Raw genomic sequence first — 19,691 nt, 5'->3', positions numbered from 1 at the left:
TTGACGGGACTGCCAAGGCCAAGTCTAGATCTCCGTTTAAATCCCGCTGTCCAGTCTGCGCTGGGCAGGATGTGTTTGACGGGCAAGTCTCACATCCACTCCTCTCTCCTCTGCTATGGGAACGAGTTTCCTCTCCCAGTGCGGAGCGTAAACATCGCACTTCCACTCTGTGTAAAAATAGATGTTTGGGTCTAAGATGCAGCATTGTGGAAGGCCCTGACCTGGTGTCTCAAACATCACCTCACAGCCGCGCACTAAATTCTTCAGAGTAAATGTTTTTTTTTCTTTTCTTTTTTTTTATAAATTTAGATTAGCCAATTATTTTTTCCAATTAAGGGGCAATTTAGCGTGTTCAATCCACCTACCCTGCACGTCTTTGGGTTGTGGGGGCGAAACCCACGCAGACACGGGGAGAATGTGCAAACTCCACACGGACAGTGACCCAGAGCCGGGATCGAACCTGGGACCTCAGCGCCGTGAGGCAGCAGGGCTAACCACTAGGCCACCGTGTTGCCCCTAGAGTAAATGTGACTGAAGGAAGTAAACATAAATTAATTAACTTTTGGGGCACGATACGGTGTTTAACATTCTACAACCTAACGACCGACCGCTACGGTCTCCTAGCAACTTCTCTTTCCTGTGTTTAAATGGAGTCTTGAGGCAAATGAGGAAAATGCCATCAAAATACTGACTCACACCATCGGGGTGAAATTAAAAAGAGTTTGTGGGCAATGCTGTGCAGCCCCAACTACAGCCTTGACTGGACCCAGAGAGCGGGGAGGGGGGGGGCAGAGGGGGAGGAGCGAGACAGAGGGAGGGAGAGAGAGAGAGGGAGGGGGGAGAGAGAGAGAGAGGGGAAGGGGGGGAGAGAGAGAGAGAGGGGGGGAAGGGGGGGAGGGAGAGAGAGAGAGAGGGGGGAAGAGAGAGAGAGGGGGGGAAGGGGGAGGGAGGGAGAGAGAGGGGGTAAGAGAGAGAGAGGGGGGAAGGGGGGGGAGAGAGAGAGAGGGAGAGAGAGAGAGGCAGAGGGAGAGAGAGCGAGGGAGAGAAAGAAAGAGAGAAACAGAGAGAGAGGGAGAGAGATGGCGGGAGGGACGGAGAGAAAGAGAGACAGAGAGAGAGAAAGATAGAGAGAAAGAGAGAGAGAGGGAGAGAGAGAGAGAGAGAGAATGAGAGAGAGAAAGAGGAGAGCGAGAAAGAGAGAGAAAAAGAGAGAGAAAGAGAGAGAAAGATAGAACATTCCCTCAGCTCTCCATTTTGACACCAATACTCTTTGAGGGCCGTGCACAGTCATTGGTTATTGCATTTAACCTCAGTAAAAGATCACCCGGCCAATCAGATCAAAAACTGAGGGCAGAATCTCAGAGTGAGGGGTCGCCCATTTCAGACAGAGATGAGGAGGAATTTCTTCTCTCAGAGGGGAGTGAATCTGTGGAATTCTTTACCGCAGAGAGCTGTAGAGGCTGGGCCGTTAAATATGTTCAAGGCCCAAGGCCCCATGTTCGATCCCGGCCCCGGGTCACTGTCCGTGTGGAGTTTGCACATTCTCCCCGTGTCTGCGTGGGTTTCGCCCCCACAACCCAAAGATGTGCAGGGCAGGTGGATTGGCCACGCTAAATTGCCCCTTAATTGGAGAAAATAATTGGGTACTCTAAACTTAGATTAAAGAAAGTATGATCCAGGCTGAGTGGGACAGATTTTCAACAGTGAGGCAATTGATGGTTATGGGAATAAGGTGGGAAAGTCACATCAGATCAGTCATAATCTCATTGAATGGTGAGGCAGACCCAATGGGCCGAATGGCCTACTGATCTTACCTCCTATGGTCTTATGGCCTCATAGAGCTCCTCCAGTACAATGGGATTCCCCAAGGCTCCTGGCTGGTTTACCTTGTAAGGCAACAATACCAGATATGATCCTTTTATTTATAATTGTCCGAGATGTCTGATCAGCTGACACAGGGATTGTGATGGACCAAATATGTGAAGCACAGAGAAGGAGGTCCCAGGTCTCATTTCTGCTCTGAGAGGGCTGATCATAGCCACTCAGTGGCTCTCATTCAGAGGAGGGTACACAGGGGGAGGGGTTGTCAGTGGCCATCCTCACCCAGTCTCCCTGGTGTCTCTGCATCCAGACGAGTCTTGGGTAAGAGGTGAATAAAGAGGGTGAGAGAAGAGAAAGAGGGGACTGAGAGAGTGCACGAGAGAGAGAGAATGAAAGAGAGTGCAAAAGAGAGCTAGAGAGAGAACGCATGAGAGAGGGAGAAAGAGTGCAAGAGAGTGCATTAGGGTGCAAGACAGAGCACAACAGAGAGCACAACAGAGAGTGTAAGAGAGCGTGAGAGAGCGCGAGAGAGAGCACGAGAGACAGCACGAGAGCACAAGAGAGAGCACGAGAGAGAGCACGAGAGAGAGCACGAGAGAGTGGTGAAACAAAAGTGTGAGCGAATGCACAAGAGAAAGTGCAAGGGAGAGTGCAAGACAGCACAAAAGAGAGAAGCACGAGGGAGAAAGAAGGAGAGAGAAAGCGCAAGACAGTGAGATGAGAGAGATACAAGGGTCAGTGCAATAGAGGGAACGGAAGAGGCTGCAATTGCACAGCCCCTCCAGCAGGGGGGATTTCCCCAACCCGCCGAAGTCAACACACCCCACGGCTAGGCCGGAAATGGCACCACAGAGATAGATAGAGAGAGAGAGAGAGAGAGGAAAGAGAGTGATAGAAGGGGAAGGGCAGGGAGGGAGCGTGGGGCTCACTTTATTGGGGGGGAATAAAAAGAGGGGTGGGGAGCAAGGCACCTCCGGACACCCGTCTTCCAGATGAATTCAGGAAAATGGATGTACCGCATACGTTCCCTACTGTACTTGCTAAGAGATAAATACACACAACCACACCCAGACAGACACAGCTCCAATTCCTACCACACCCCTATCGCTCCTCCTTTATCACAGCCAATCTTTCCTTAATGGATCCATTCAGGGAACTCCTGGTGAAGACTACATCTTCATCAGCAGAGACATGGATCCATCAGCTGGTTCTCTAAATGTCTTGTCGGGAAGGAAATCTGTCATCGTTACCAGGACTGGCCTACGTGTTTTTATTTATTCTTTCAAGGAATGTGGGCATCACCGGTGGGTCTAGTATTGTAATTGTCCATCCCTAATTGCCTTTGAGAAGGTGGTGCTGCAATCCCTGTGGTGTAGGCACACCCACTGTGCTGTTAGGGAGGGAGTTCCAGGAACTTGACCCAGCGATACAGTTCCAAGTCAAGTTGGTGTGTGCCTTGGAGGGGAACTTGCAGGTGGTGGTGTTCCCCATGTATCTGCTGCCCTGGTCGTTCGAGGTAATCGTCAGTGCAGGTTTGGAAGGTGCTGTCGAAGGAGCCTTGGTGAGTTGCTGCAGTGCATCTTGGAGACGGTACACACGGCTGCCACTGTGCGTCGGTGGTGGAAGGAGTGAATGTATTTTATGGTGGGTAGGGTGCAAATCAAGTGGGGCTGCTTTGTCCTGGATGGTGTTGAGCTTCTTGTGTTGTTGGAGCTGCGCTCATCCAGCAAGAGGAGAGTATTCCATAAGCTTCCTGACTTGTGCCTTGTGCTTTGGGGTGGGGGGTGTGGTGGGGGGGGGGGGGGGGGGGGGGGGGGGGGGGGGGGGGGGGGGGGGGTTGGCAGGAGATGAATTACTCACTGAAGAATTCCCAGCCTCTGACCTGCTCTTGTAAGCACAACACGTCGTCAACCCAGCCTTCACTGTCTCTGGGTCAAAATCCTGGAACTCCCTCCCTAACAGCACGGTGGGTGTACCTACACCTCGGGGACTGCAGCGGGTTGAAGGAGGCGGCTCACCCACCACCTGCTCTTTTTTTAAAAAAAACAAATTTAGAGTACCCAATTCATTTTTTCCAATTTAGCATGGCCAATCCACCTACCCAGCACATCTTTGGGTTGTGGGGGCGAAACCCACGCAGACACGGGGAGAATGTGCAAACTCCACACGGACAGTGACCCAGAGCCGGGATCGAACCTGGGGCCTCGGCGCCGTGAGGCAGCAGGGCTAACCCACCCACCACCTTCTCAAGGGACAACTAGGGATGGGCAACAAATGCTGGGCCCGACCCAGCGAGGCCCACATCCCGTTGAACAAATGAAAAGGAAAACGAGCAACATCCTCGAGGGGATTCCCAAGAAAGCCCGAGAGGGAGAAACGGAAACGATCTGCGGCGAGGATTCGGTGAGCCGAACTGAAACCCAGTAAAAATGCCAGAAAGTCACCAAACGCCCACCAGCCAAGAGGCCACGCTCCGGCTCTGGTAGCGAGCACAGATTAGCTCAGAATTCAAAACCCCTCTCTTAGCCAACACTGGAAAGGAAAACATCAAACAGCAAATGCAGCGCCAATCTCACACAAACAGAGTTAGCTGAGAATGTGGGAGGTTTCATGAGGTGACCCTTAAACAAAAAGATGCCGAGAAGCAGCTTTTAAAAGAGAGGTATTTGCACGAACCTGCTCCAGACAAATAAAAACAAAATGAACACGTTAAAATGTCTCGGTAGCTTCAGTTCAATCAAACACCCCATCAAGCCGCCGAATTCTACTCCAGGATTCTAACTGCCTGGCCCGGGTCACAGGCTTCATTTGTCGTCCTGGACTGTCAGAGGGTCAGTTTTTAATGACCACAACCCCTTCACCCACCCCCCCCCCCCTCCTGCAACACCCCTCTCTCCCATCCACCACCCCCCTCTCTCCCATTTCCCCCCCCCCCCCCCCCACAATGCTCAGGGAGGAAATGGAATTGTCCAACTGGTTTACATCCCGTTCTCCATGAGGAGGTGCTGTCGCAAAATTGGGCATCGTAAAATAGGGCTCAGAGTGAAGACCGTAAAGATTGTCGAGTAGGGCAGCACGGTGACGAAGTGGGTTAGCACTGCTGCCTCATGGCGCCGAGGTCCCAGGTTCGATCCCGGCTCTGGGTCACTGTCCGTGTGGAGTTTGCACATTCTCCCCGTGTCTGCGTGGGTTTCACCCCCACAACCCAAAGATGTGCAGGGTGGGTGGATTGGCCAGGCTAAATTGCCCCTTAATTGGAAAAAATGAATTGGGTACTCTAAATTTCTAAAAAAAAAAAGCAAAAAAAAAGATTGTCGAGTAAAATAGGGCAAGGAGTGAAGACGGTAAAGATCGCGAAGTAAAATGGGGCGAGGAGTGAAGACGGTAAAGACTGGAGAGTAAAATAGGGCGAGGAGTGAAGACGGTAAAGACTGGAGAGTAAAATAGGGCGAGGAGAAAAGACAGAAAAGATTGTAGAGTAAAATGGGGCGAAGAGAGAAGACAGTAAAGAGAGTTACAGTCAGCAGTGAGAAAAGCAGATCCAAGAAATAACAACAGGCATATATATTGCTGGAATTCCCAATCACAGTCTGCGGGTTTCTCCATCGGCAGGATCTCCTGCTACGCCAGCAGCGCACTAATGCCCCCGGTATTCCCGACAGTGTTTGGGTGGCCACAATGGGAAACCCCATTGGCCAGCTGGGGGATATAACAGTGCCTCCCTCCATTCACCTCAATTCATTCTCCCGGCTGGATCTATTAACCTATTTCCGTTTTATCTCCTTCTGGCTTTCGAAAGAGAACTGGATCATTATCTGGAGAGAAAGGGTTTGCAGAGCCACGGGGCATTGGCGGGGGTGGGAGGGGCAAGCGGCTCTTGCCGAGAGTCGCACAGAGACAACGGGCAGAATGGCCTCCTTCTGTACTCAGACTTCAACTCGGACAGGTTGCTGTTGTTACTCGTTAGTGAGTGTTTGTTATCAGCGCAGTTCCCTGATGACCACAGATCATGACTCACTCACTAGTTATCTTTTAGTCTCTCACGGGATGAGGAGAGACGGCGACGAGGAGGGATGGCAACGAGGAGGGACGGCAATGAGGAGGGACGGCAACCAGGAGGGACGGCAACCAGGAGGGACGGCAACGAGGAAGGACGGCAACGAGGAGGGAAGGCGACGAGGAGGGAAGGTGACGAGGAGGGAAGGTGACGAGGAGGGATAACGAGTAGGGAAAATAACGAGGAGGGAAGATAACGAGGAGGTGGAGCAGTTTAATGAATTGTTGCTTCCAGAACAAGGTTTCTATTTTATAAAATAAAACACAAAATTAAAAATAACTAGATTGTAAATGTATCTGAAACCCCACATTCAAATCTCAAACCTACACACAAAAACAGTCGATCATAAACCGCGCGGCAACCTTGGGTGAAACCGGGCTGCAGAGGAGATAATGGCAGAACCATTTGGGAATGGCTGTGTTCGAATCAGATGTTGCTTCATAAAACTGGCGGGTTCGAAAGCGAACTCACAGAGAGGGGGCAAGTGCCCATTCGGCCCCTCGAGCCTGCTCTGCCATTCAATAGAATGATGGATGATTTTGTGGTGCCCCTCTGCAAGGCTGGGTGGGGCTCCCTTGTCAATCCAAACTCGGTCTAACTCAGCCATGAATCAATTCAATGACCCAGCCTCCACTCTCTCTGTGGGAGATGATTCCACAGACTAACGGCCCTCGGAGGGAAAAGGTTTTCCTGATGTCGGTTTTATAGGCCAAACCTGTTCAACCTTTCCTCATAAAATAAGCCCTTCATCCCAGCAATGAGAGGAGTGAACCTTCTGTGAATTGCTCCGAATGCAATGATATATATTTCAAACAAGGAGCCCATATCTACACACTACTCCAGATGGAACCTCGACAAGGCCCTGACAGCTACAGTGAAATATCCCAATTTTATATTCCATTCACTTTGCAATAAACACCAGAGAGAGAGAAGGGGGGAGAGAGAGGGATGGGAGGGTAGAGAGAATGAGGGGGCTTAATCACATATTACACAGAATTTACAGTGCAGAAGGAGGCCATTCGGCCCATCGAGTCCGCACCGGCTCTTGGAAAGAGCACCCTACCCAAGGTCAACACCTCCACCCCATCCCCACAACCCAACCACCCCACCCAACACTATTTTGGACACTAAGGACAATTTAGCATGGCCAATCCACCTAACCCGCACATCTTTGAACTGTGGGAGGAAACCGGAGCACCCGGAGGAAACCCACGCCGACACGGGGAGAACGTGCAGACTCCACACAGACAGTGACCCAAGCCAGAATCAAACCTGGGACCCTGGATGAAAGTTACTGTGAAAAGCCCCTAGTTTTTTTTTAAAATTTAGATTACCCAATTATTTTTTCCTATTAAGGGGCAATTTAGCGTGGCCAATCAACCTACTCTGCACATTTTTGGGTTGTGGGGGCGAAACCCACGCAGACACGGGGAGAATGTGCAAACTCCACACGGACAGTGACCCAGAGCCGGGATCGAACCTGGGACCTCAGCGCCGTGAGGCGGTTGTGCTAACCACTAGGCCACCGTGCTGCCCGAAAAGCCCCTAGTTGCCACATTCCGGCGCCTGTTCGGGGAGGCTGTTACGGGAATCGGACCGTGCTGCTGGCCTGCTTGGTCTGCTTTCAAAGCCAGCGATTTAGCTCTGTGCTAAACAGCCCCCAGAGAGGGGGGAGAGAGAGAGAGGGGGATAGAGAGAGGGGGGAGAGAGGAGAGGGAGAGGGGGAGAGAGGTGGGAGCAGAAAAGGATGTGATAGAAATAACAGAAAAAAGAATGAAGCGGAAAGGAAGAGAATTAGAAATCAGAGAGAACGGCAACTGGTTTATCCTCAGTGAGCCTATCACAGTGAGCCTATCACAGTGAGCCTATCACAGTGAGCCTATCACAGTGAAGCCTATCACAGTGAGCCTATCACAGTGAAGCCTATCACAGTGAGCCTATCACAGTGAAGCCTATCACAGTGAGCCTATCACAGTGAGCCTATCACAGTGAGAGTCAGTGCCTTTGGGAAAGCAATAGAGGTGCACAGAATGGACTGAGAGAGACAGAATGGACTGAGAGAGACAGAATGGACTGAGAGAGACAGAATGGACTGAGAGAGACAGAATGGACTGAGAGAGACAGAATGGACTGAGAGAGACAGAATGGACTGAGAGAGACAGAATGGACTGAGAGAGACAGATTGGACTGAGAGAGACAGAATGGACTGAGAGAGACAGAATGGACTGAGAGAGACAGAATGGACTGAGAGAGACAGAATGGACTGAGAGAGACAGAATGGACTGAGAGAGACAGAATGGACTGAGAGAGACAGATTGGACTGAGAGAGACAGAATGGACTGAGAGAGACAGAATGAACTGAGAGAGACAGAATGGACTGAGAGAGACAGAATGGACTGAGAGAGACAGAATGGACTGAGAGAGACAGAATGGACTGAGAGAGACAGAATGGACTGAGAGAGACAGAATGGACTGAGAGAGACAGAATGGACTGAGAGAGACAGAATGGACTGAGAGAGACAGAATGGACTGAGAGAGACAGAATGGACTGAGAGAGACAGAATGGACTGAGAGAGACAGATTGGACTGAGAGAGACAGAATGGACTGAGAGAGACAGAATGGACTGAGAGAGACAGAATGGACTGAGAGAGACAGAATGGACTGAGAGAGACAGAATGGACTGAGAGAGACAGAATGGACTGAGAGAGACAGATTGGACTGAGAGAGACAGAATGGACTGAGAGAGACAGAATGGACTGAGAGAGACAGAATGGACTGAGAGAGACAGAATGGACTGAGAGAGACAGAATGGACTGAGAGAGACAGAATGGACTGAGAGAGACAGAATGGACTGAGAGAGACAGAATGGACTGAGAGAGACAGATTGACTTGTTCCCAACAGGAAACAGCAGGGTGTGAACCAATCTGTTTGAAGCCAATCCCTGGCTTGACCCCGGCTTCTTGGCCCAGGAACCTACTCATTACCCATGACAAACTCCAATTTGATGCAGTTTCCAATTCACAAATCCATCATTAAATTGCAATATGGGGAGTGCCAATCTCCGAAAAGTCATCCCCCCCAGGGGATTGGCTGGCTTGGCAATCCGACAGGGAGCATCTGAGGACAATGCGAGAGTCACAAACACGGGGCCAGGCGGAGCCCAGGACAATCTGTCTCCGACTCGCCTGGATTAACCCTCACCCATCTCAGCCAGTGTGGTTACCCAACCACATTAACTGCGTGGATGTCGCAGAAGGTTGGCGCTCAGGAAGAGCTGTTTATTCCCCCCCCCCCCTCCTCCCAGGGTAGTGAGGCTCTAGAATGTACTGCCAGCCGCTATGGCGAGCGCTGACCCTCTGCCTACAGAAGGAGCTGGGTCCGTTCCTGTCTTGTTAAAGTTGCCACTTTTTATTGCGGTTTTTAACAGCTCTGCCCTCCAGTTCTGATGAAGCGTCGAAGGACTCGAGGCGCTAACTCTGGGTCCCGATTCCTCTGTTCCCTTCGCCGCGTTTCCCGGGAGGGGGGAAGGCCGCTGTCAAGGGAATTTCCCATCCAATCCACCCCGGGCCGTGGGGAAACCCAGGGCAGGGGGTGGGGCCCTCGGCCGAATTGGAAGACCCCGCTGGCGTGAACGGCCGCCGGATCGCGCCCTCCATTTCTCTTCTGGTGGACGCCGGCAGACCCGCTGAGATTTCCCGGCGTCCTCTATTCTTGTTTCAGGTTCCAGCCTCCGCAGCATCACGCTGACTTTGCTACGCTTGTTGTTCTCAGCCGGGTCACTTGGCCATGCCGAGGGCAGTGGCTGTTAACGGTTCGCTCAGAGAGCCCGAGTTACTATGGCAACATTCGTTTTCATCAGCACGTTGTAGGCTGGAGCGATGAATAGTGACGGATGGGGCTCCAACCTTCTTTCCATCACATGAATGGACCAGGAAATGGAAATGGGAAAAGAGTTAGAGGCGGGTCTGTGGGAGGAGGCCTTGCACTGAGTCAACATGTCCTCATCATGTGCCAGGCTCAGCCTGATGCAATTCAAGGTGGTTCACCGGGCACACATGACGGTGGCCCAGATGAACAGATTTTTTGGGGCAGAGGACAGGTGTGGGCAACGTGCAGGAGGGCCCGCAAATCATGTCCACATGTTTTGGGCATGCCCGAAGCTCAAGGGGATTCTGGCAGGGATTTGCCGATGTCATGTCCACGGTATTGAAGGTCCGGGTGGTTCCCAGTCCAGAGGTGGTGATTTTTGGAGTATCGGAAGACTCGAGAGTCCAGGGGGGCGAAATGAGGCCGATGTTTTGGCCTCCTTGGTAGCCCGGAGACGGATCTTACTCGCCTGGAGGGACACGAAGCCCCCGAAATCGGGGGGGGTATGGGTTAGTGACATGGCTGGGTCTCTCAGGCTTGAGAATATCAAGTTCGCCCTGAGGGGATCATCATCAGGGTTCGTTCGGAGGTGGCAGCCATTTATCAACTTCTTTGGAGAAAACTAAACCGTCAGCAAATTCAATATAAGGGGGGAGTTAGGGAGCAAGGGGGGTGGGTGGGTTTAAGGGGTCAGGTGTTAGACTATGTCCGTCGAGCTTAGCCAAGAACTGTGGGAGATGGAGGGGGGTGTTACGTGTTGAACTATGTGTTTATATTTCTACTTGTGTCTTTTGTTATTATAAAACCATAAATGCCTTAATAAAATGTTTTTTTTTAAATGGCTGGACCAGGAATCTCTCCCGCTCTCACCGTCAGCCATTGGCGAGTTGGGAAGGATTTGGCAGGTTGACGCTCAATCGTTTTGGCCGCGTTACGAACGCACCTTCCTTGACCATCAAGTCCTGGGGTGGGACTCGAACCGGGAACTTCCAGCTCAGAAGCAGTGACGCTAACCCCACCGCGCCACGACACCTCCTCGCGTGGGGGAGTAGAGTGAAGTGTATTGAGTGAAGATTGGCCACACTTGTATCTGGGCCTTTCCTGGCCGTCATTTCTGTACGCTTGAATTTATTTTCATCAGTAATGAATATTGTTCCCCCGGGACTCGTTTGCTTTTCCTCTCCACCAACCTCTTACCCCAGAGGAGGCCGCTTGGTCCATCATGTCTGTGCTAGTTCTTCAGTCGAGCTGTCCAATTAATCCCACTGCCCCCTTCTCTTTCCTCATCGCTCTAAACCATAGAATTTACAGTGCAGAAGGAGGCCATTTGGCCCATCGAGTCGGCACCGGCTCTTGGAAAGAGCACTCTACCCAAGGTCCACACCTCCACCCTACCCCCATAACCCAGTAACCCCCCCACCCAACACTAAGGGCAATTTTGGACACTAAGGGCAATTTATCATGGCCAATCCACCTAACCTGCACATCTTTGGACTGTGGAGGAAACCAGAGCACCCGGAGGAAACCCACGCACACACGGGGAGGACATGCAGACTCCGCACAGACAGTGACCCAAGCCGGGAATCGAACCTGGGACCCTGGAGCTGTGAAGCAATTGTGCTATCCACTATGCTACCGTGCTGCCCACGTGCCTAAAGTGGCAGACTCTTGCTTGAGGGCAATGTTACTGGTGTTGGAACCCCGCGGCCATCTCCCCCTTCACAGGAGGCTGGACAAGGGCAGATACCGGCTGGTCTGGACTACTTCCAGGTCAGGAGGTCACACCTCAAGCACTTTCCCATCTTGCATTTAGATGCACAGAATTGGAGGCATCGCCGCCCCCTGGTTTGGGAATGGTGATGACCCGGGGGGAGGTGGGAAATTGAACAACTCCCAGTCACGTGAACATGGGGGAGAAGATACAAGGTTCTCTGCAGGAAAATTAGCGAACAGAAAAGATTTAGGGAGAGAATTAGGGGGCAGCACGGTAGCATTGTGGATAGCACAATTGCTTCACAGCTCCAGGGTCCCAGTTTCAATTCCGGCTTGGGTCACTGTCTGTGTGGAGTCTGCACATCCTCCCCGTGTGTGTGTGGGTTTCCTCCGGGTGCTCCGGTTTCCTCCCACAGTCCAAAGATGTGCAGGTTAGGTGGATTGGCCATGATCAATTGCCCTTTGTGTCCAAAATTGCCCTTAATGTTGGGTGGGGTTATGGGGATAGGGTGGAGGTGTTGACCTTGGGTAGGGTGCTCTTTCCAAGAGCTGGTGCGGACTCGATGGGCCGAATGGCCTCCTTCTGCACTGTAAATTCTATGATAATCTATGAATTTCAGGGCCTGGGGCGCAGGCAGGGATAACCGGGAATCGATTCCGGAGCTGGGGAGGGAGGGGGGCCACGGTAGATAGGAAAAGAAGGATGGGAATTGTAAAAGCAATGTGTTGGCAGACTGCAAGCCCCCCCCCCCCACACAGGCCAATGAGCTGAGAGGGCGGCGGGGGAATGGACTTAGTGAGAGTCCGGACACAGGCGACAGCGGAGGCCTCAAGGTCACAGAGGGTGGGAGACGGGATGCCAAGTACATTGAAATAGCTCAGCCTGGGGCGGGGGGTAACAGAGACATGGGTGAGGGTGGCAGCAGGAGAGGGGCCGAGGCAGCAGTCTTGGCAAGGGACTGGATATGGAGGTGGGGGGAGGGGGGGGATTGGGAAGATAGGACGGGGGGTTGTCTGATCATACACGACTTACGGGGTACAAGACTGGAAAAGCCCCAATGGCATAGGAAAAAAAGAACAAAAAGGAAAGCACCGACCACTAACAGATGGGTCATCAGTGGAAAATAAGTGGTTAATTAATCAATGACCTCGAAGCGGAGATTGGCGGAAACTCAATATAACTGAAGGTTTCATGAAAGGTTGCTCGGAAGCTTCACCAAGTGCATTTACGCGAGCAAATCATGTGTCCTCCTTGTCTGCAAATAAAGGATAAGAGGTCGGCCTGTGTGCTAACCGCCCCCTGTGCAAACAGGCCCTTCACAGACCCTATGAGCAAGCTGTTTACAGATAAGCCGATTAAGTCTGTGCCATTTTAACCCAGCATACTGTCTGTAAACGGCTTCTACATCAGTGAATACTGAACGGAGAGACTTCTGACTCATACATCAAATCATCCCGGATCCCAATTTTCCCATCAATTTATATAGCGTATTTAACCGAGAGAGAGTCTCCAAGGAGCAGAATCAAACAAATTTGACACTGAGTAAGGTGGAGAGGTATTAGCACAGATAGTCAAAGGTTTGGTCACAAAGGTAGATTGTAAGGAGAGAGAGAGAGAGTCGATGGCCCAAATACTCTCCTTCCGCCCATAACACGTCCATGATGCGAGTGCCGTGGTCACGGAGGGATTTCATAGAATCATAGAATTTACAGAAGGAGGCCACTCGGCCCATTGGGTCTACACCAGCCCCTGAAAGAGCACCCCACCCAATACCATCCCCCCCCCCCCCCCCCCCCCCCGCCCTATCCCCGCAACCCCACCTAACTCTTGGACACCCAGGGGCAATTTAGCGTGACCAATCCACCTAACCCGCACGTCTTTGGACTGTGGGAGGAAACCGGAGCACCCGGAGGAAACCCGCGCAGACACGGGGAGAACGTGCAGACTCCGCACAGACGGTGACCCAAGCCGGGAATCGAACCCAGGACCCTGGAGCTGTGAAGCCACGGTGCTAACCACTGTGCCGCCGAGCCGGCCTTGCAAACAAGGATGAGAATTTTAAAAATCAAGTTGCTTTTAAAACAGCCGGCCATAATCCACCCTGCAGATCGAAGAGAGTGAGGCGACTGTTCTGACTGCCCTACGCACGGAGCGAGGAGAATACGGAGCGATTGTTTTCTATCACGGCCAAGCTGGAGACTCCTGAGGGTCTCTCAGTTCATCGAGTAAACAAAGCGCCTGTCGGGCCCACAAGCCGGGATCTTCCTCTGCATCGCGGAACGCCGCTACTTTAGGGTTGCCAACTCTGGGTTGGTCATATTCCTGGAGGTTTTGTCACATGATCACCTGCTGCCAAAGGCCCCTCCCCGCCCTTGGCTGACCGACCTGTCAATCCTGGTGGCCCCACCTCCTCCCCCAGCCAATCAAAAAAGCGAGCGACTCTTGACTGGATTAATTTGGTCTGTTCCCCATCTCGGATCTTTCAAATTAAAACTAATAAACGCAATGTTCAAAGAAGCTTATTAAAAAGATTGCTTTGAAGGCCTCTCTGATTTTCTGCATGGGGTTTGCTCACAACAGTGGTCCAGAGAGTCCAGATCAATGCTGAAGGGTTGGCATCTTTGTTATTTCATTGGTAAAGGGAGAGAGGCAGGAACCCGTGGAGAATCAGTTTTTGTTTTCTGTAATGGAACATTTCCTCCCCCAGAGGTTTAAATCTCAGTGTTACAGGGATTGGGGTTCGTTCGGTCAGGAGCCTCTCGGTGAAGCAGGCAGCTCTTTATACTTGGCGTTGCGGAGGGGCATGTGCGTGGGAGGATCTGTAAATTTGTCTGGAACGTCCCCCAGGACTCTGCCCTAGTAAGGCCTCTGGTCCTTGTGAGGGCCTTGTGAAGCCTTTGCTAAATTTGGTGCATTTTTAAGGCCCTCAGGAGGTTAAGCAGCGCCAGAGGCGAACAATGAGGCCTCACCGGTCTTGCCCACGTAGAATAGAAGAATCATCGAATCCCTACAGTGCAGAAGGAGGCCATTCAGCCCATCGAGTTTGCACTGATCCTCTGAAAGGGCACCCTACCTAGGCCCACTCCCTCACCCACCCCGTAACCTCACCTAACCTGCACATCTAAAGGACTATTTTATCATGGTCAATCCACCCTAACCTGCACATCTTTGGACTGTGGGAGGAAACCGGAGCACCCGGAGGAAACCCACGCAGACACGGGGAGAACGCGCAGACTCCGCACAGACAGTGACCCAAGCCGGGAATCGAACCCGAGTCCCTGGAGCTGTGAGGCAGCAGTGCTAACCGCTGTGCTACCGTGCCATCCTGCAATCCCAGCAACCAAGGCGGCTTCCCTCTAGCACAGTACTGAGGGAGAGCTGCACGGTCCGAGGTGCTGTCTTTCCGATGTGACTTTAAACAGAGGCCTTGCCTCACCTGCTCTTCCGAGTGGGATGCAAAAGAGCCCGAGGCACTATTTTGAAGAAGAACAGGAGAGCCCTTCCTGGTGTCCTGAGCCATATTTACCCCCGAACGAATATCCCTGAAACAAAACCTGATCATCTGGTCATTATCACTGATGTGTTATGTACTCTGGGATAACACAGGCTGCAACTCGATGCAGCTTTGACCAAAAGATACTCCAGGCTTTGAAGTAAGTTCAATGTGATTTATTGAACCATTTGCACAGTTCCCTATGAGTTCGACTCTCCTGCTAATCTTGCTATAGTAACTCAGTCTAACTAACCAGTCTGCTCTAAGCCACGTGGTGGGTGTGATGCTTCTCATCTGCCCCTGTCCTACTCTCCAAGTGTCGCCGATGGAAAGAGACAGAGCATGTGTGTACTATCCTTATATATGGGTTGTGTACTGCCCCCTTGTGGTAGTGTCACCTCTGGGTGTTTTGACTGCCCATTGGTCGTGTCCTATTCTATGTGTTCATTAGCTGTATGCCTGCATGTCATGATGTCTCTGGTGCTCCCTCTAGTGGTTACTTAGTGGTAGTGTGTTTACATTAACCCCTTGTGTATTTACACTGATGCATTTCACCACAATCACATTTTGGGAGCTTGCTCTGCACAAATTGACGGCCGCTTTCCGACAGTGGCTACATTTCAAAAGCACCTCATTGGCTGCAAAGCAATTTGGGGGGACGTCCTAAAGTGGCGGAAGGCACCATAAAAATGCAAGTTTGAGCGAAGGACTTAAACGTGGCCACAGACAGTGAGCATCTTAAAACATCGAGAGGTTAGAGAGGAAGACGAGAAAATCAGGAATGCTCACAGCTTTGAGTTTCTTCACCGCATCTTCACACACATGCATCCCGCGTGACTCCTCCACCTCCACATGACCCAAATACTGCACGGAGAGAATCGGATACAGGTTATTATTTCAGAATTACACCTGTCACATTTTCTGTCTGAAAGTATCACCCTGGCAGCATCTATTGAGGAGGTCAAATCTCCCCCCCCCCCCCCTCCAGCTCAGGACCCTCTCAGCCGCATAACCACCCCAACCCTGCGCAAATGTCACCCCCTTTTGCAATTCCCTCGCTAGCCTCCTCCAGCCCGACACCTCTCCAAGATCTCGGAATTCTTCCATCACAAAGAACAGCACGGTAGCATTGTGGATAGCACAATTGCTTCACAGCTCCAGGGTCCCAGGTTCGATTCCCGGCTGGGTCACTGTCTGTGCGGAGTCTGCACATCCTCCCCGTGTCTGCGTGGGTTTCCTCCGGGTGCTCCGGTTTCCTCCCACAGTCCAAAGATGTGCAGGTTGGGTGGATTGGCCGTGCTAAATTGTCCCTTAGTGTCCAAAATTGCCCTTAGTGTTGGGTGGGGTTACTGGGTTATGGGGATAGGGTGGAGGTGTGACCATGAGCCAGTGCAGACTCGATGGGCCGAATGGCCTCCTTCTACACTGTAAATTCTATTCTATAAGGAGTCCACGCCAAGTAGTTCAAAGATAATTAGTTCATTTATTTTTTAAAAAACGTTTACAGTACCCAATTCTTTTATTTTTCCAAATTAAGCAGCCATTTAGCGCGGCCAATCCCACCCACCCTGCACATCTTTGGGTTTGGGGGCGAAACCCACACAGACACGGGGAGAATGTGCAAACTCCACACGGACGGTGACCCGGTGCCGGGATCGAACCCGGGACCTCGGCGCGGTGAGGCAGCAGTGCTAACCACTGCGCCACCCCAACTTAGTTTATTTCCAATACCTATTAGGTACATCACACGGTGGGTCCTAACTGTATCAGCCTTTGATGGTGCCGGATAAACGAGTGGGCCATTTTGGACCGAGCTGAGGAGAAATCTGTTCATTCAAAGCGTCGTGAATCTACTCCAGAGGGTTGTGGGCACTCAGTCGTCGAGTAGATTCAAGACAGAGGTCGATGGATTGTGAAGATTAAGGAATTTGGGGACAGTGCGGGAAGGTGGAACTGAGGGAAAAGATGAGGCATGGCCTTATTAAATGGTGCAGCACGCTGGAGGGACCGAATGGCCTTTCCCGTCTCCTATATTCCTGAAGCCTTTCCCCCCCCCTCTCTATTTTCCTCTCAGATACGCCTTCAGAGCGACAGAAATTCAGGTCAAACGGTTTTGTCGCCCGCCCCAGTATGGCCTTGTGACTCTCGGGAGCCTCACGGTAGCATGGTGGTTAGCATCAATGCTTCACAGCTCCAGGGTCCCAGGTTCGATTCCCGGCTGGGTCACTGTCTGTGTGGAGTCTGCACGTCCTCCCCGTGTGTGCGTGGGTTTCCTCCGGGTGCTCCGGTTTCCTCCCACAGTCCAAAGATGTGCGGGTTAGGTGGATTGGCCATGCTAAATTGCCCGTAGTGTAAGGTTAATGGGGGGATTGTTGGGTTACGGGTATACGGGTTACGTGGGTTTAAGTAGGGTGATCATGGCTCGGCACAACATCGAGGGCCGAAGGGCCTGTTCTGTGCTGTACTGTTCTATGTTATATGTTTGTCTGACCAAGAAGGAGGCGGAGCATCTCGCCGTTTCCTTCCCACCTTTTTAAAAATAATTTAGAGTACCCAATTATTTTTCCCAATTAAGGGGCAATTTAGCACGGCCTATCCACCTACCCTGCACATCTTTGGGTTGTGGGGGTGAAACCCACGCAGACACGGGGAGAATGTGCAAACTCCACACGGACAGTGACCCAGGGCCGGGATTCGAACCCGGGTCCTCGGCGCCGTAGGTTGCTGTGCTAACCACTGTGCCACCCTGTTGCCCTCTTCCCACCTTTAAGGTAACAGCGAGGGGTTATACTCACCCTAACCGGGAAACTGCACTTGCCCTTGCGGACGGCCTCCTCGTCAGCTTGCCACTGGTGAGGGCGGCTGGCCTCCGGCACGTACGGCTGCTTCTTACGGCGCAGACTCTGTCGCAGCTTGTTCATGGCGGGGGCCCGCTCCCTGCACAAAAACGCACAATTAAGCCATTCCGTTATAGAACCTACGGCACGGAGTCAGGCCCTTCCGCCCAAACTGGCCTGGGCCAACCAGAAAGCCCATCGAAGTTCACCCCATCTGCCTGCATTTAACCCATATCCCTCTAAACCTTTCCTAGACATTGTATCGCTCCAAATGTCTTTCAAATGTATCAACGTCCCTGCATCGAACATTTCCTCCGGCAGCTCATTCCACATACGGACCATCCTCTGTGTAAAAATGATTGCTCCTCAGGTCCCCATTAATTCTTTCCCTTCTTTTTTACTTTTTTATTAATTTAGAGTACCCAATTCATTTTTTCCAATTAAGGGGCAATTTAGCGTGGCCAATCCACCTACCCTGCACATCTTTGGGTTGTGGAGGCGAAACCCACGCAGACAATTCTTTCCCTTCTTAACTTAAACCTGCGCCCGCCCAGTTCCCGATTCCTCAGCCCTGGGAAAAAGACTGAGTGCATTCACCCTATCCATGCCTCTGATGATCTTACACACCTCCATAAGATCACCCCTCCCTCTCCTACGCTCCAAAGACCCAGCCTGTCCAATCTCTCCCGATGACTAAATCCCCTTGAGTCCTGGCGACATCCTTGTAAATCTCTTCTGCCCTCTCTCCAGTTTAATAACATCTTTCCTACAGCAAAGCGATAAAAACTGAAGACAATGGGGGCGATTCTCCGATCGCAGGACTAAGTGTTCGCGCTGTCATGAACGCCGTCGCGTTTCACGATGGCACGAAACGTGCGCGGGGACGACCGATTCTGTCCCCCACAGGGGGGCCAGCACGGCGCTGGAGCGGTTCACGCCGTTCCTGCCTCCCTTCCCGGTGCCAAATGGGCGCCGTGCCAACCTGCGCATGCGCGGGGGACTTCTTCAGCGCGCCGGCCCCTACGCAACATGGCGTCGGGGTTCAGGGGCCGGCCGCGCAATAAAGTAGGCCCGGGTGTGGGAGGGGAGTGGCCGGCCCGCCGATTGGTGGGCCCCGACCGCAGGCCAGACCCCATCGGAGGCCCCCCCCGGTGAAGGAGCGCTTTTCCCCGTCCCGTAGGCCGCCCCCCCCCCCCCCCGACCCTACGCGCAGAGTTCCCGCCGGCAGCGACCAGGGATGAACGGCGCCGTCGGGACTCTGCTTTTTCCGCGCGGCCGCTCGCCCCATTCAGGCCGGAGAACCGGCGGCTGGGCCTATTCCAGTGGCCCGCGACCGGGACGCGCCAAACACGCTGTCGCAAATGGCGCCGGTTCTCCACACCTCGGATAATCGCGTGCCGGCGTCAGAGCGTCGTGGCGATTCTCCGGTCAGGCGCGGGGCTCGGAGAATCGCGCCCAATATTCCAGGTGGGGCCTCACCAACGTCCTGTACAACTGCAACATAACTTCCCAACGTCTGTGCCCAGTGCCCTGACTGATGAAAGTTTCAGTCCTGACAAGTTCCCCCCCCCGCCCCGCCTCGCCCCACCAGTACCGAGGAAGTGCTGCACTGTCGGACGTGCCGTTGTTTAAGACCAAGCATTAAAGTTCGCTCCCTACCCGTCCTGTCACAGGGGACCACACTCCTTCAGCTCGCAAGGAGCGGAAAGGCTAGGAGGGACGCTGGGGCTGAATAGCCTGGTCTTGCTTTGTAAATTCTGCGTAAGCGTGGCACTATTTGAGAGCCGGCGAATTCTCCGCGCTGTGTCCCAGTCCATTTTTATCCCTTAATCAACACAGCTAAAAACAGACTATCTGCTCATTTCTCATTGACGTCGATGGAAGCGTGCAATAGATATCA

The 19,691-nt window shown here is 52.4% G+C and overlaps 1 protein-coding gene across 4 annotated transcripts in view; it reads right to left on the bottom strand.

Annotated features, from left to right (window-relative positions):
* Positions 1–19,691, bottom strand: part of numbl (NUMB like endocytic adaptor protein) — a 138,312-nt gene that overhangs the window by 19,809 nt on the left and 98,812 nt on the right. For all 4 annotated transcript variants that reach the window (XM_038785901.1, XM_038785902.1, XM_038785904.1 and 1 more), the window contains 2 exons: positions 17,750–17,891; positions 15,744–15,818 (listed from right to left, as the gene is read on the bottom strand). In XM_038785901.1, the coding sequence (XP_038641829.1) occupies positions 15,744–15,818; positions 17,750–17,891 (217 nt within the window). The remainder of the gene's footprint in view (positions 1–15,743; positions 15,819–17,749; positions 17,892–19,691) is intronic.

This window comes from Scyliorhinus canicula, chromosome 27 (genome assembly GCF_902713615.1).
Source record: "Scyliorhinus canicula chromosome 27, sScyCan1.1, whole genome shotgun sequence".
Taxonomy (NCBI): Eukaryota; Metazoa; Chordata; class Chondrichthyes; order Carcharhiniformes; family Scyliorhinidae; genus Scyliorhinus; species Scyliorhinus canicula.
Note: the sequence above shows the minus strand (reverse complement) of the source record. Positions and strands in the feature narration are given on the sequence as shown.